The sequence below is a fragment of the Equus caballus genome, chromosome 16, assembly GCF_041296265.1.
Source record: "Equus caballus isolate H_3958 breed thoroughbred chromosome 16, TB-T2T, whole genome shotgun sequence".
NCBI lineage: Eukaryota > Metazoa > Chordata > Mammalia > Perissodactyla > Equidae > Equus > Equus caballus.
Window position 1 is genome coordinate 79,731,957 of NC_091699.1, and position 17,620 is coordinate 79,749,576.

The 17,620-nt window shown below is 37.0% G+C and overlaps 1 protein-coding gene across 2 annotated transcripts in view; it reads left to right on the plus strand.

Annotated features, from left to right (window-relative positions):
* Nucleotides 1-17,620, plus strand: part of DNAJC13 (DnaJ heat shock protein family (Hsp40) member C13) — a 110,397-nt gene that overhangs the window by 83,452 nt on the left and 9,325 nt on the right. For both annotated transcript variants that reach the window (XR_011427033.1, XM_023620933.2), the window contains exons 42-53: nt 1,041-1,154; nt 2,502-2,618; nt 3,765-3,942; nt 5,144-5,235; nt 6,828-6,927; nt 9,111-9,185; nt 9,413-9,525; nt 13,186-13,355; nt 13,519-13,561; nt 13,944-14,117; nt 15,730-15,909; nt 16,215-16,355. Coding sequence is in view for 1 of the 2 variants with exons in the window: in XM_023620933.2 (XP_023476701.2) it covers nt 1,041-1,154; nt 2,502-2,618; nt 3,765-3,942; nt 5,144-5,235; nt 6,828-6,927; nt 9,111-9,185; nt 9,413-9,525; nt 13,186-13,355; nt 13,519-13,561; nt 13,944-14,117; nt 15,730-15,909; nt 16,215-16,355 (1,497 nt within the window). In the remaining variant the exon portion in view is untranslated. The remainder of the gene's footprint in view (nt 1-1,040; nt 1,155-2,501; nt 2,619-3,764; nt 3,943-5,143; nt 5,236-6,827; nt 6,928-9,110; nt 9,186-9,412; nt 9,526-13,185; nt 13,356-13,518; nt 13,562-13,943; nt 14,118-15,729; nt 15,910-16,214; nt 16,356-17,620) is intronic.

Below are 17,620 nucleotides of genomic sequence, written 5' to 3' on the forward strand. Positions count from 1 at the left end.
CAGTTCTCAAAGTTATTCTATTTTCCTAATAATATATTTTTTAGGTCATTTTACTTAACTAATAGTTAACATTTCAAAAACAAGGGTTGGATGGGTTTGTGTAAGATGGAAGTAATAACCCACTGCTTTCCTCCTAGCATTAAATTTAAAATGTAAAATTTAAAAAATTTTTATTAAAACATTTAAGGGAGAGTCAATTATCTATGTGTGCACTTACAATTGAGGACAACTAAACAAAGGGAAAGCACCCTGGATAGCTCAGCAGTCATGTGCTCTGTCTGCAGAGCTACTTAATGCAGCGTTGAATCCGGGTTTGGCCAAGAAAATCTGAACTGACTTCTGCCCGTAAATTTTTTTTCCCTTCCTAGGAGTATGCCTCATAAAGACTTAGATTTTGTTTTCAGATATATACCTATAAAGGCAGTATGGTATGATTCTTTTTAAGCTTATATTTATTAAGTGTTTATTAAATGCTTTAACACAAATTATGTGATTTTCATCAAAGCAGAACAAATGTTAAGAATGTGAAGTCAGGGTCCCGCCCCATGGTGGAGTGGTTAAGTTTGCTTGCTCCGGATCGGATCCTGGGCGTAGACCTATGCGCTGCTCCTCAGGCCATGCTGTGGTGGCATCCCACGTAGAGGAACTAGAATGACCTACAACTAGGATATTCAACTATGTACAGGGGCTTTGGGGAGGGGAAAAAAGAGGGAGATTGGCAACAGATGTTAGCTACGGGCCAATCTCCTCACCAAAAAAAAGAACGTGAAGTCAAACAGACTCAAACTTGAATCCCAGTTTCACCACTTAAGGGTTGTGAGACCTGGGACGAATAAATTTGATCTCTCTCAGCCTTGATTTTTCTCAGCTGCAAAATGGGTTTTAACAAACGTTAGAATTATTGACATCCTTATCATTGAGATCCGTTATACTTAAGGCATTATTACAGTGGTTGGCATGTAATAGACAATTTTGATAAATGATAACTTCAATATTATATTTTTCTAAATGTTACAGAACAGTAATATTCTGTCTTCTAGATTTTGAAGATGCTTAACAGCAACACAGAGAGCCCCTATTTGATATGGAACAATTCTACAAGAGCAGAACTACTTGAATTTCTTGAATCCCAACAAGAAAACATGATCAGAAAAGTATGTTATTGTTTTATAAATTTGTTGGGTAACTTACTCTAATGGAATCTGGAAATAGAACTTAGTATTGACGAAACAGAAACCCATTGTTTCTCCATTTGGTATTAATCAAGCCTGTAGCTTTTTACCACCCAATATTTGGCCCTGTAAGAATAGTGTTCTTATTTTATTTAATAACGCAATGGATTTTTTTGTTGTTGCTTTTGTTACCACTTACGTATAGCTGTCTTCTATTTTAACCAGTTTTTCTACCCAGAAGCCCTGTTTTAGTTGTCCTCTTCAGCCTCTTTTCCCCAGTAAATCAAAATTGCTTTCTAGTATCAAAATTGAATAATTTCTCCTATCCTGCCACCTTCTGGTGGAGAAGCTATTAAGCCATGAAAAAAACAAAAGACAGTAGGATGGGGGATAAGGATAAGGCCTGGATGATAGACACACTAGATGGTTGAGTCTTGATGGTTTAAAAGATAATTCTGTTTGTGGGTTTAGAATTTATTAAAGAGTAACCATCACTGTTGTGTCTTGAATTATTGAAAATTTGCCTTGAACTCATTTCATGATAGTTGCTCAGCACTCTTTGTAGATAGAAGTTTTGAGAATTGCAGAGCTAGGGAGAACAGGTCACTCATTTCTATACATCATCTGTTCATCTGTTCTTTTACCAGAAGAGACATAATAACATCTTCTCTTTGCTTAGCAATTTACAATTTATTATATACTTTTACGTATTATTTCAGTCCAACCTGAATTCTGTGTGATTTCAACCTAAATCTTTATTGGGACTATTTTTCTCCCATTCCTCTTCTGTATCTTTTTCCTTTTCCTTAAATGAAAACGCTTCTTGATTTTTCAACCTATATAATATTACCCTGTCTTTTTTTTATTCAAAGAACCTGTTTTCCAGCACTTTCATTCAGTATATTACTTTTAAAAACTCAGTCCAAATGTATTCATTTCTTAGCTGTATCACTCTATATCTGACTAGGCTAGATGTCTACTGAGTGGAGAGAGAAGAGCCAAGTGTCATACTTGCTTCATAAATGGTAGCTATAACATACTTTATTGCCTGACCTCTGTTATCTTTTGAAATGTTAAAATGAGTTACAATATTAATCTTTGCACTTAAAAAATAATACAACTCTATGCCTGTTCCAGAGTCCATATTGCTGGTTATAAAGGTTAAAAGTGCGTTGCGTGCTGTGATGTGTATCCTACCACATTTTTCCTCACGGGAAAGTGAATGACTTTGAAGTTCTCTATCTGTTATGAAACTGAATATGGATAGATTTATAAACCAGACACTAATGATTCTGATTTTTATCTAATAGTCAATTTCTTTTTTAAAAGGGTGATTGTGACAAAACTTATGGATCAGAATTTGTCTACAGTGATCATGCCAAAGAACTTATTGTAGGGGAGATTTTTGTTAGGGTATATAATGAAGTCCCTACTTTCCAATTAGAGGTAAGCTCCCGACTTCTAGTTTTGTCTGTTAGCTTTGATCATTAGTTATTGAAAGCTACTAGTTTATTCACACTACATACATCGAAATAATGCCTGTTCTTTGCCAAATGATTTATACTAACCTGGGTCTGTGGTGGGGTGACTTTTGATAACTTATGAGCATCTTTATTTTGAATGTTGAACAGTTTAATTTTGTGGATTCATGAATAAGAAATTATTCCTTGCTCAGCTAGTCCTTATATTTTATAGGTAATGCTGCCCCACTGTGTCATGTATATATGCCTTCAACTTACTAGTCTCTCATGGAAGTGCAAGGCCATTTACACACTCATTCTATCATGTAGAATATCCAACCATCAAATAGAAGTCCTTCTCTGGTCGATTATTAGAAGAAAAGTAAGAAAATACAGGTGGAGAACAAAGAGGTTTTTTAGAAGATGACTGGGGTCACACCAGGTCATCTCTTGTGCTGGTCCCTAATCACTTCCAGAAGCAAATGAGGAGCTTCTTTTTCTTCTTAGCGCTGGGGATCCTTTGGGAATTTTTCGTTGTAGTTTTCTGGGAGGGGGTGGCAGGAGGATTTGGCGATTGATTTATTTGTAAGGAGGGATTAAGTGAGGCTTTGTTTTAGAGGTTGCTTTTGGGAAAAAAGGAATTTACTAAACCACAATGTATATTATTTATCACAGAATAATAAATATAAATATCTGTTAAGCAGAATGAGTTCAGCGACTTGTGAAGTCTCTGAAAACTGTCCTTTGAATTTATATTCTAGATACGTAGTTTTTAATATAAGAATATAAGCAAATTGTAGAAGTTACATACCATGCTATCATTTACTTTGATTGGTTAAGGGAAGAGATCCTCTAATCTCAGAATTATTATACTAAGGTACTGATGGGCATATATCAGATCTCTGATTAACCCGGGACAAAAAAAATTGAGAAACACTTTCGATGAATGCAACTGGGTTTTGTTTCCTCCCCCTCCCCATTTTTAATTCACAAGTGTGTTCTTGTGTATGCACAATTTAATCACTCTTATAGCTTGAAGTTCTTTGTTTATTTATTTTTTTGCTGTGGAGTCTTTGTTATAAGTGATTTCTGCGAGCATACATGCTTTTAAATATTTCTACACTCAACTTAGGTTCCAAAAGCGTTTGCTGCAAGTCTCTTGGATTATATAGGCTCCCAAGCCCAGTACCTCCACACCTTCATGGCTCTCACACATGCTGCAAAAGTGGAGTCAGAGCAACATGGAGATCGCTTGCCAAGAGTGGAGATGGCTTTGGAGGCCCTGAGAAATGTCATAAAATATAATCCAGGTGTGTGACCACCCTTGATCAGCGAGATCCTTACAGTAAAAGGTCCCTAAAAATTCCCATTCTGAGTTTTATCAGGGAAAATTATACTTGGTTATAATGTTTTACTTGGTAGTGTTGTACTTGGTATAACATTAGGAGGAATTGACCCCATAATATTTTTACCTATAAACCGTAGACTGGAAAGAGAAGTCAAGACACCATTAAAGGCAGTATTATAAAATGCGAAGAAAACTTCATCTCTTATTGTTTGGAGTTGGCATAGTAGAACATTACTAGCGGTGTCTTAGGTACAAAGAAATTGCAGCAAAGCAGGCAGTTGATTTGGGACTTATAAAAAATGAGAAAGGGCTTGCACAGAAATTTTATCTTGATAGCATCTATAAAGTTCATGTATCAGGATCACATGCTCTGTTGTAATTTAGAAGTATGATTTGTGTGTCATTAATTCATTTACGATAAATCTTACCTAGTAAGAAGTGTTTTGAAAATTCATCTAACAGTAACCTATTTACAGAATATTTTCAGGCTTATCTTACAGGGCCTCAAAAAATAGCAAATTACAGTATATGTTTTATTACCATGTAGCAAAAGGAAAAATACACTGAACAAAACCTTAGCTTTAAATGTTTTTGTTTTATTTACAACAAAATGGTAGTAAATATATGAGATTAGGGTTTGAGGTAGGTGGGAATGGAAATAGCATTCAATTTTATGTACTTTCACAGGGAGTCCTTTGTATGTGCATGTCAGTTTGTAATGTAGACCTCAAGTTGCGGAGTTCTAACTCCGTCTTAATTAAAAGCCAAATGGTGTCACACACTCTCCCAAAATATAATTAGGCTGAGGGGGGTAGCTCTAAGGCTAAGATAAAGAATAAAATTACCACCTTACACCTTTTCTTTTTGAGTTGTGTTTGGAATGTGTATTTGATAAATTTCTTGTTTTTAGCCTGAGGGCTGGGGTGGGGATGGAAATGAAAAGAAAACCAACCTAAGAAACACTAGTGTCTTACTTTTTGCCTCTTAAGATTTGTTGCTGTTTAGAGATAGATACTTCACTCTCTTCGTGTCACAAATGTTGAGAGCAGGTTATCAGAGACTTATAATAGATAGTGACAGTAGTCTATATCAGTTTTATGAAGGTCTATAATTTAGAACATTTCTTGGAAATAAAAAGTGAACATTTTATTCTTGTTCCCTAGGCTCTGAAAGTGAATGCATTGGGCACTTTAAGTTAATATTTTCTCTTCTCCGAGTCCATGGAGCTGGTCAAGTGCAGCAACTAGCATTAGAGGTAAAAGAATTTTGTGCTAAAGCATATTGTCTTTCCTACCACTTACTATATATGGTTTGAGCCTTGATTAATGACCATCTGAAGTTGAATAGAAGTTTGCATGTGGTTTTTTTCATTTTGCCTATTAAGCCAATGAATATATTTTTAAAATTTGAATTAATATACTCATTTTGAAGAGCAGATATTGCACAATATTGTTCAAGTTGGTTCCCTCTGTGGCCATTCTCTGTCATGCGTTAGAACTTGGGATGCATTGTACAGTGTCATGAGGTGTGGGTTAGGGCATGGGCTTGACTCAGGAAGCTTGGAAGCCACAGGCAGCAAGAAAAGGAGGCAGGCTTTCCCTTATCTCTCAGTGTTGCTGCAGAGAGAGATGTTGAGACCAGGACACTGCTGGTTACATACTGTGGGTTTGTGTTCTAGAAGACTGACCCTTCCACCTCCCCCTTAGTTGCTGTCTATTCTCACGGGTCTAGTACATAAGCAGCCTTTCCAGTGAGGGTTACAGACAGGTTTCCAGTTAGGGTGTTTACAGGAGCTGTTTAGGAAAGTCAGCTGCCCAGAACCTGTGGGCCTTAGGGGTCCAAGAGAAGTTGGAGGACCCTCCTTCAAGAGAATGAAACCACTGGTCCCTTGGGAAGCTGTTGGGAGCCTTTTCCTCTGGGAAAAGCAGAAAGTCCCTGGTCATAGGGGGCTTGTTGTCCAGGCAACCCAGAGTGAACTCCCAGGATTGTTTTTCAGATGATCCTGCTCATTGTAACACACACAATTTATTATAAAGAACCAAATTCAACTCTCAGTAACAGGTTAATGAGTGGTTTATGAATGATCTGTATAACGGATTCTTAAATTGCATTTTGGCTTAAAAGAGATTTTTAATAAAATAGTAAAAGTTAAATTGGTCAAAAAGCTTAACAAGCATGTTCTTTTAATTGGAAAGCATGCTTCTCTACTTGGTTCTTTCAAGTACCTAGTAAATAGTTTAAAAAAGCATTGTTAAATCTGGGATACATTGCCTTGACCACATGGTTCAGGTTAAGTGACATTGGTCTTTAGATGTGTTCTGTAAGAGTTAGACTTGAGAGATCATCCTCTGTGAAAGAAAAACATGCCTATTTCTTTATAATGGAAAGATAGACCCAGTCTCTTCTGCTGGGTGCTGAAGACATTACTTTCTCCCTCTAAAAGTAAAGTAAAAGTCCCAGTAGTGAGGATCATTATCTTCCTAATCACTCCCCACCCTAGTTCTGGAGTATAAACTGGTGTAGGATCAAAGGCTTCCTGTCAGCCTCAAAATTGTGAATTGGTGCTAAGATATTTGTTAGATCATTCTATTTCTTATCTCTAAATTAATAGGAAGCTAATGTACATAATATATACATGGGCATCAATTTTTGTTTCTCAAAAGATCAAAGTAATAAAGCCAATCTTTTAAAATTAAACTCTTTTTTAAAAATTAAATATTTTGTCCTAAACATTTTTCTCACTTTTGTGAAGCCTTAAATTTATTTAGGTCTGAATAATTTGACTTAATTTGATTTAGATCCAAAATTATTTCCCAAACTCTTAATATCCTATTGATTAATTTTCAGGTTGTGAATATAGTGACATCTAACCAAGATTGTGTCAACAATATTGCTGAATCAATGGTTTTATCCAATTTATTGGCTCTCCTACATTCATTGCCATCAAGTATGTATATTCACAAATAGAATTTTGTAAACCACAGCACAGCCAATGCGTAGAGGGGAGCGGTTACATAGATAATATAAAACCTCTCACATAATGTTATCTGTGTTTAGTTTTGCGATATTTTAAGTGTTATTCTTTAAATTAGATTTGTCTTCCTAATCATGTTTTACATAAGTCAATAAAATTATTTTGCATTTCCCATGTCAAAAGCTGAGAGTTGGAGGTGAGAGAGGTCTAAAAGCAAAGGAAAATAACCTAGGATTTTCATTTGCTGAGTGTAAGCTACACGTGAGTAATTGAGAATTGACTAATATTCCATGGTTTATAAAGGATGATAGAAAAAAATGCTTGAGATAAAAATTACCTTGTGTTCAGCTTAGAGTTCAGTCCTGCGTTATTTATCCTTTACCAATGTCACTGAGTGAGATCAATTTAAAAAATATACCAACCTGATTTCTTGAATACACCCTGCACTAATATAGGCTCCTTATAAATTGTATAGTTGTCTAGCATAATAGTGTGTACTTATGCTGGAATCAACCTTGAGGTTGCTTTTCAAAGGCAATTGCACTGTAACTCCAGCTTCACTCTGTCAGAATACATTGCTCAGTCGGCTTTGCCAACCCCTTGGAAGTCATGTTAATCTTGGCTCTTCACCTGTCCACCTCCTTGAGAGCAAGAACCTGTCTCATTCATTTTATGCCCCAGGGCCTTGCACATGTTAAGTGTTTCTTTTATGTTCAGTGAATTGAATAGAGTTAAATTTCCATTGAATACAAATGACATGTCTGAAATAGCTCTTTAAAATGACAACTTTTGGGACCGGCCTGGTGGCGCAGTGGTTAAGTTCGCACGTTCCTCTTTGATGGCCCGGGGTTTGCCGGTTCTCATCCCAGGTGTGGATTTGGCACCACTTGGCAAGCCACACTGTGGTAGGTGTCCCACATATAAAGTAGAGGAAGATAGGCACAGATGTTGGCTCAGGGCCAGTCTTCCTCAGCAAAAAGAGGAGGATTGGCAGCAGATGTTAGCTCACGGCTAATCTTCTGAAAAAATAAGTAAGTAAATAAAATGACAACTTTTGAAAGTCATTTGAAGATTATTTTTATCATGCCTATAACCTTAGTTGGTTTTTCTTTCTTTATTGGATTTTAATAGCTTTGTGAGACTTCAAACAATGCAAAATTTAACTGATTGATGATGTAACGAATGTTGCAGAAGTCTTGGTTTGAAAGTTTAACTTTGTATTTATATCTGATTTATATAATCCAGTCACTATTTTAATCTTATAGGTAAAATAGCTGACATCTAGATATCTCAGCCTAGTCTACTATCATTTATATTTTAGATTGAATTATCTGTCTCTCACTGTTTGTTGAGGGACATTAAATACATAAAATTTTTAACCTTCCTCCATCCCCTCCAAAGGCTTGTTTTCCTTTGAAACTGCGTTTAGAGCAGTGGTGAGTTTTCATGAAGTATTGTTGCTTTTAGGAATCTCCTTTTGAATGTTTGTTCTCTTGCATGTTAACTTAGACCCATCTAGCTCCCAGCCTTTGTTGTTGCTTCGTCTCAGCCTAATACTTGGCAGCCTCCACCCTTTTTGCCAACTCTTACTCCTTTGGTCACCTGTGTGTCATTGCCATTTGACTCTAGAAGAGTAAAGGCCAGTAGCCCAGTATACTTCGATGACAAGGGGTGAGAGGTGCATACACTGTCCAGAAGGATGCTAACATGTCTTAGATTGGAACAGTGTCTTGCAACTGCCTCTTCCTGCTCATTTCTCTAAGGCAGTAGCATCAGATGAAAATCTTAGATGCCTGACCAACATGTCTTCAGGGTGTCAGGAGGTGAGAAGATTTTGTTTGTGTGGTGAACAATGAGAGAGGAAGACAGTATAACGCATTGATTACGCATGTAGACTTTGGAGTCAGACAGACCTCTATATGAAAACCCACTATACCACCCACTAGCTGTGAAACCATGGGCTGGTTAAACTGGGCCTCCACTTCTTCATTCATAACAAGGCCATGATCATTCATACCTGTCTCTCAGGCTGTTGTGCAGATTTAAGTATGATGCCCCATGTAGAACACCTAGTTCAGTGCCTGGCACAGAGTCAACGCCTAGAAAATGTAAGCTAACGTGATGGTGCATTCTTTGAAATGTATTTTACTCTGCAGGTCGTCAGCTTGTTCTGGAAACTCTTTATGCTTTGACATCAAGTACGAAAATAATTAAAGAAGCAATGGCAAAAGGTAATGTATAGAGTGCTTTCTCCTCCAATCATGTTCAGTAATGACGAAGCTTATCTTGAGCTGCTTTGTATAGTCTGATAACCCAGAGGAGTGCTTTGGAAGACTTAACAGTTTTTTAAAAATCCAACTGCGTTGAGTTGAAATACAGTTGAAAATGAATTCTACTGATTAGAATAGTCATATTCTTTATGTGTAGTATAAACACTAATTCTTTTTTTCCTTCATAGGAGCTTTGATTTATTTACTAGATATGTTCTGCAATTCAACACATCCACAGGTTCGAGCCCAAACTGCGGAACTTTTTGCTAAAATGACAGCAGATAAACTAATAGGTCCAAAGGTGAGCAAAAATAGGTTATGAAAAAGAAATTAGTTATTAAAGCTTTATTACTTTAATACTGATTTCATGAAGTTGACCGAAGTCTGAGATGATGAAGATAAGGAAATGATTTGATGTGAAAGTTGAAAGATTGACATACCTGACGTTATCCCTACATGTTACTAGCTTGAGAAAAATTGTAGTTGGGGAAGCCTGCACTAGAATTGAGAAGTCTTAAGAAAGTGTTTGGATTATGGCAATAAACTGTGCGTCTCTCTTGAAGAAAGAACAAAAATATATTTAGGTTGTGAGAGAAGTTAGTTAGGTTATGTTAGACTTTCACACTGCGAGAATTGGCCTGTGGAAGTAGCTAGTGAAGGAGTTGGTGATCTATGTCCTTGTATACTCCACATCTGTGTTAGGAAGGTTATACCACCCTTGGGAGGTCCGTACAGGCTTGTGAGTTTAACGGCACCTCTGCCACCCCATTCTGTAGGGAGATCTTTCATGCAGAATCTGGAGATGATCAGATGATCTCTGGAACCGTGGTCCAGTTTGCAGAGCAGGAACCTGTTAAAACAGTACTTCTATTTAGAATTCCATCCAGACACAGGTGTAATCAAAGTCCTCTTCTTTTGTGACTAAATCAGTTTCACAAGAAGCAATGCTCACTGAAGCACTGTCTGTGCCGGCCCACCCAGCAGCACCTTAGAGACGTGGGGGCACCATGAAATAAGGCCTTCGTTTCCAGAGTCTGATTCTACGTCTGTAAAGCAAGTTGAATTGAGTTGTTTTTTTCTTGCCATTTCTCTCGATCTAGGTAATGAGAATCTGTCAAAGGATCTGGAACAGTTTTACTCTGGGAATAAGGTTGATAGTCTATCATCAGCAGGGTTGATGAGATATGAGGGAGATTACGTTTGGATCACTGTAGAAAGGTCCATAAAAGTATGGATATTCATGTTTCATAGTGAGTTTTCTTAAAGCTAGAGTTAGGTAGCACATAATTGTAATATCTAATACTACGTTTCAAATAATGTTTTAGATGTTTAAAATAAATATGTACTGGAAATTGACTTTGAGCTCTTCAGTAATTTTTTGACCTTTGAAATACATGAGGGACAAATTTTATCAAGGTGAATATATTTACACTTAAATTTTCTGTATGGCAAAAATACAAGTATCAGCTCTTTAATTATTGAGTGATTTGCAGCAAGAGATTCTAGAACTGGAGTCAGGAAACTTTTTTTTTGGTAACAGCTTTATTGAGATATAATTGACATAGTTAGGCAACCACAATCAATTTTAGAATATTTTCATCAACCCATGAAAAATACCCATTCTCTTTAGCAGTCACTCCCCATACCCCTCCTCCCAGTACCTGGCAACCACTAACCTGCTTTCTGTCTCTGTAGATTTGCCTATTCTGGGCATTTCACATAAATGGAATCATACAATATGTGGTCTTTTGTGACTGGCTTCTGTTACTTAGCATAATGTTTTCAAGGTTCATCCATATTGTAGCAAGTATCAGTATTTCACTCCCTTCAGTTGCCAAATAATATTCCATTGTATAGCTATACCACATTCTGTTTTTCCATTTGTCAGTTGATGGTCATATGGATTGTTTCTACTCTTTGGCTATTCTGAATAATGCTACTGGTGAACATTTGTGTCCAAATTTTTGTGTGGGTATGTGTTTTTATTTCTCTGAGAGTAGAATTTCTGGATCATATGGTAACACTATGTTTAACTTTTCAAGGAGTTGTCAGACTGTTTTCCAAAGCAGCTACACCATTTTACCTTGTCCAAAGCAATGTGTGAGGTACCTGATTTCTTTACATCTTCTCTAACACTTATTATATATCTTTTTTGATTATAGCCATCCTACTGGGTATGAAGTGGTATCTCATGGTCTTGATTTGCATTTCCCTGGTGGTTATTGATGTTGGATATCTTTTCATATGCTTATTGGCCATTTATACATCTTTTTTAGAGAAATGTCTATTTACATCCTTTGCTCATTTTTTAATTGGGTTATTTGTGTTTTTGCTATTGAGTTGTAATTGTTCCTTATATGTTCTGGATACCAATCCCTTACCAGATGTAAGATTTGCAAATATTTTCTCCCATTTTGTGGATGTCCTTCCACTTTCTTGATGGTGTCTTTTGAAACACAAAAGTTCTTAATTTTGATGAAGTTCAATCTTATGTTTTTCGTTGTCATTGTTGCAGCTTATGCTTTTGATGTCATATCTAAGAAACCATTGCCTAATCCAAGGTTACAAAAATCTGTGCCTATGTTTTCTCCTAACAGTTTTATAGTTTTAGCTCTTGTATTTATGTTTTAGATCCATTTGAGTTAATTTTTCTACATTGTGTGAGGTAGAGGTGGGGCTAGTAAACTTTTTCTATAAAGGGGCATATAGTAAATACTTTATCCTTTGTGGGTCATGTGATCTCGGTCACAAATACTTAACTCTGCCATTTTAACAGGAAAAAGCCATAAATAGTAACTGTACAAATGTGTGTGGCTGTGTTCCACTAAAACTTTATATGCAAAAATAGGTGGCAGGCCAGGTTTGGCTCCTGGTTTGCCAATGGTTGTTCTAGAATAGCTGACTGACCTGGCCATAACTTGGAAGGCTTACAGCCGAAGGATTTGCATTATGTATATTTTTTTACTTAAATGTTTAATGTATGCACACGAGCAAGTGATCACTTCCTGTTTGAATTCTGTGGTGACCAAGAAAAGTGACATACTGCCTATTGTGTGGATGCTCTCTACCGTCTAACTGACATTGTTTTCTTTAGTTCATTGGCTGCTAGGAAGTTCAGAGCTAAATTTGTAGTATATCACTAGCAATTATACGAAACTTTTGATTCCTTTGTGTACTGACTTCATACTATTCTCAGTCATTCAAGTAAGTTTTTTTGAATAGCTGCTGTGAGCCGGGGCTGAGAATGCAAGCAATGAGCAAGACAGGTTGGGCCAGGGAAGGTTCCGTAAGATGAGATTTGAGCACAGACTTAAATGACATAAAAGAGGGAAAACCATGTAAAGACCTGAGGAAAACTTATCGTCCCAACCTTCATTTTCCCTTTGTCCTTATGCCTCATGCTAATTTTCAATTATGTGTATGTATTTATTGGTTGTATTTTTTTTAAAGCTTCTTTTTAAATCCTTTTTGGAGAAAGGTACAGTATAATATAAAACATAGTACAGCAAATAAATCTGCTAAAAAATACTTGTCAGACAAAGGTAGCATGAGAAAAATTTGTTTGTAAGGGTGGGGAGCATGGGGGAAGAGTTGGAGGGACAGGCCAGCTAAGGGTGTTCTGTGAAGAGGGAACAGCATGTTTGAGGTGTGATCCGGCGGGGTGTGTTCTGGGAACTATACACATCAGTGATAGTAATTTCTTAGTTTCTTAAATTTGAGGCAGAGAATGGAGATGAAACTGGATAGGTAAGTAGGAGGAGGTTGTAGTGACCCTTGTTAAAGTTACCATTGCATAACCAAGGTTTATCTATTCTCCCCTCCCGAGCTTATGGATAATAGTTACATCCCACACCAACCACAGCACACATGACAGCAGTATTCTACCTTAGAGAAATGCGAAGTAAACCAAATACGAAGATGTTTCCAATAGGTTTTTTTCTTTCTCAACCCCCTCACATAGGTTCGAATTACGTTAATGAAGTTTCTACCAAGTGTTTTCATGGATGCCATGAGAGACAACCCCGAAGCTGCTGTACATATTTTTGAAGGAACTCATGAAAATCCTGAGTTAATTTGGAATGATAGTTCCAGAGATAAAGTGTCCACAACAGTTAGAGAAATGATGCTAGAGTAAGTAAAGGCACACATAATGGCTTAGGGCCTTCAGGTGGAATCACCGGGAAGGGCAAACGATTCCCACTTTGTCTGTCACCTGTCTGAGACTTTTTCTGAAGGCTAATCAAAGTGTCTCCTGTGACTGAAGTATTTCCCCTTCCCCCTTTCTTTCCCCAAGGCACTTTAAAAATCAGCGAGACAACCCTGATGTAAACTGGAAGGTAAAAATCTACTTTTATTCAGAAGAAAGAATTTTATGTTTTACTGTATTTTTTGTTGATGTGTTGTTTTTTTTTTAAAGTCCTGCTGAATCAGTTTAATGCCAACTTATTAGATACTTTGTCATTAAGACATTTAGGTCTCCCCCTGGGAAATGTTTTAAACATAAAAGTAGGAATACTTGCTTTTGAAATAAGTGATTAATCAAGCATCTTTTCTGAATTTTATTAAGAGAAAATAAAACAATAATTATCATTTGATTATATTAATGACTATTTAAAGACTAGTTAATTTCATAAATATTTCTTTAATAGGGTTTGCATTTCTTGCTTAATGTACCGCTAATGATAAGTGAGTTGACTGTGGTTCTTTCTCTATTTAAAGCTGCCTGAAGATTTTGCCGTGGTGTTTGGCGAAGCAGAGGGTGAACTTGCTGTTGGAGGAGTTTTCTTGAGAATCTTTATTGCACAACCAGCTTGGGTTCTAAGAAAGCCTAGAGAATTTCTTATTGCACTGCTAGAAAAATTAACTGAGCTCTTGGAGAAGAACAATCCTCATGTAAGCTTCAGCCATCAGCAAAACATTTCAAATAGTTTGCTGAACATACTGATAGTGTTTGTCTTAAAACACCGTCCTCATTGACCACAGATTAAGAATTGGCTACCTCTTTCAATATAGTAGCTGCATTTAAACTCAGATGTGTCTGTTCATCTTCTTTGGGCATGTTTAGAAGTGAAACTCCTTAGTAAAATGGTTATTTCTGAGCGAAAATTGGAGATATCTATGTTAAAAAGATGCTATTTCTGACAATTGTAGAAGCTCTGAAAGAAGGTTTCTGCCCCCCCATTTTCAATGATTGTATAATTTTAATGAGAAACCTAAATATTCAGTGTAGAAGCCTAAATGGAAGTGTGTCCTGCTAGGGCACGTTCTTCACTCAGCTTTCTATCTCTGGCAGGGATGACCCTAGTTAAAGAAATAGACAGAGTAGTAACTACATGAGTGAACCCTGTACCTGTGCTCAAAGCTGAAGGCTACCAGGAAAGCAGCAGTGAGTGAGCAAGTAGGCTTGGTGTTGGTTTGGTGAGTCAGAAACCCTGATAGCATGTAAGGTTTTTGTTACTTGAACCTTTAGATTGGCGGTAACTGAGGTACGTGATTGCTGTTGAATTAAACAGCCTGGCTATAGAGCAAGGTGATTCAGAGACCGAGCTGTGTTGTTAGATGGTCCTGGACCCCACACCAGCTCCACCCCCGACTAGCTCTGTGACCTTGGACAATACCTAATGACTTTGCCTGAGTTGCCACATTTATAGAATAATCACAGCATCTGCCCCTAAGGCTGAGGTTTTAATGAGTTTTGATATATGTGGATTCCTTAGCGTAACGTCTGGCTCATGTCGAGTCCTTAGAAATTAGTAGTTACTGTCATTAGCTTAGCAAAACTTTTAAAAAAATATTATTAGTATGCCAAATATTTATGTATGTTTCTTTCCATAATCATATTTTCTCTTTACTAGGATTTTTACTGCATCCAAACTTTGCTTAAAAAATGAAATCCTCAAAAGTAGAAACTCTAATTAGAAAGGCAAAAACTCAAAATATTTTCCTCCTATATCACCTTTCTTTTTGGGCACATCCCTGGGTTTCCATGTTCATTTAAGATGCAGTATATTATGGATATATATATGTCCGCATATAATGGTATAAGTTATAGGTCTTTGTAATCCATTATCTGCAGTGGAAAGTGCATTATGGCAGCAGGCATGTTAAATAGTAGGATTTTTTAATAGAACTGGGGAAAACATTTTACTAGTTCTACGTTCTCCTGAATTACTGGTGTTCTTTGATTCTGTCATTTCTGTATTATCTAAAAATTTCTAGTAATATCTTTTGGGAGATGATCTTTTAAACCTGCAATAGAAATGTGATGTGACCTTGCCCAGTGAAAGACTGCTTAGATTAAGATACCAAATTCTTAAATTTATTTTGAAGTCTACCTTTTATCAAGACAGGGAAGTTTGTTCTTCTCTTAGGATTTGTGAATCAATTTTCAAGTATCAGCACTTAGAACTTGTGGATCCTTAGTTTTGAACACCAAATAATTGCTAAGGATGTTTAGGACTTTATCAGTATTTTACAGTTTGTTTGTTTGCTTTACACCCTTCAGGGAGAAACTCTGGAAACTTTGACAACGGCAACAGTGTGTCTCTTCAGTGCACAACCTCAGCTGGCTGATCAGGTCCCACCATTGGGCCATCTTCCCAAAGTTATCCAGGCGATGAATCATAGGAACAATGCCATTCCTAAGAGTGCCATTCGTGTTATCCATGCCCTGTCTGAAAACGAGGTATTGATGAATCCATTTAGTAGCTTATAGCCCTACAATGTATCTGTGCTCCTTCTTCCTCACTAATGTACCTTGCATTATAAATCCCCTTCCTACCATGTGCCTTTCTGCATAGGAACCACATGGTATTGTAACAATTCTTAAATCAGTTTAGTGATAGAATTAATAGGAGACTGAATTTGACTCAGTTCATTATTAAACTTGAACTGAGTGTAGGTTTTTCATATGTTTTATTGTTACGGTGTTTACTGTGCTATGTAAAATATTGCTCTTCTTCAAGTAATCTTCTCTTTTTGGGCACCCAGCTGTGTGTTCGAGCCATGGCATCTTTAGAGACCATTGGCCCACTGATGAATGGAATGAAAAAGCGACCAGATACCATTGGTCTAGGCTGTGAAGCAATTAATCGAATGTTTCAGAAGGAGCAGAATGAATTAGTAGCACAAGTAAGTGACTTTCTAGATCCAGCACTGTTTTCGGAAAGCAGACATACCAGACAAATAGATTTCCACTTACTTAGCACTGATTTGGTTTCCCTGACTTAGGTTTAGCTTAGGTTTGGCAGAGAGGTAATTTGTGAGTTTGTGTACGCACAAAATTTTGTATTTTATACACACACACACAGGCACACATGTATATACACACACAGAAAGGTGGCCCAGCTCCCAAAAATCTCACCAGTGTCAAAGTACTTTTGTGGTGTTTAAATCTTAAATTTTGCTCATTTACTTAAGCATTTATCCTTAGTTTCCTTTGTAAAATTTGCTTCATCCTCTTTGGAAAGATTCTTCCAGTTTATTGACCCCTTTGTTTTTTAAGTCATGTTTAAGAAACATGCCAAGATTTTTATTGTCCTTTTCAAAGAGACCACCCACTAATGAATATAAGTCTTGGTGGGTACCAGTGTAGAGTTAGACGGACACTGAAGGATCCAAAAAGTGTATGATAAATTTCAAAATCATTGTGAAAGTGATCTTTCTAAAATATAACTCAAATATAACTGGGTCACTCTTCATCTTAAAATCCTTCAGTGGTTTCCTATTACCTGCCAGATGACGAAGTGACATCTGACATCCTTAGCCTAAATACAAGGCCCTGCATTTCTATTATCTGGCTCTCCTTTTTCTCCCAGCCCCTTTTCCTCTCACATCTCTCCTCACCCCCCAACCTGCACCCACCCAAACCCCACCCCTCATTTAGGCAGATAAGTGTTGGGTACATCTCAAGGAGATAATTGGTTGCTCTGAGGTTCAAACTTAGGATTGGCTTGGGGATTGGAAAGAACATAAACTAGTTCCACCACTTGGTGGCTCTGTGACCTCAGGCGTGATACGTAACCTTGCAGTGCTCAGATTTGTCATCTATAAGATAAAGTTATGACTACCTCACAGGGTTTTTATGAGAATAATATCTATAAAAAGAAGTACCCTCACTAAATGTTAGTTACTTCTACCCCTTTGAGTTTCAGAGTGGGCAGTGAAAATTGTATCATACTAGAGTATTATTTAGCCTTTATTAGGCTGATAGGAAATATATGGTGAATGCAAAGGTTGATTTAAGATAATGTGAAAAAAATATTAGGATACATCAGATATTGTTGCCAAATAGTATAATGTCATTAGAGGAGGGAGCCCAGTGTAGTGGCTAAAAGCTCAATCTACGCTTCGTCAGTCAAGACAGAGATTGCATCGCTGCCCAGCTCTGACTGTTA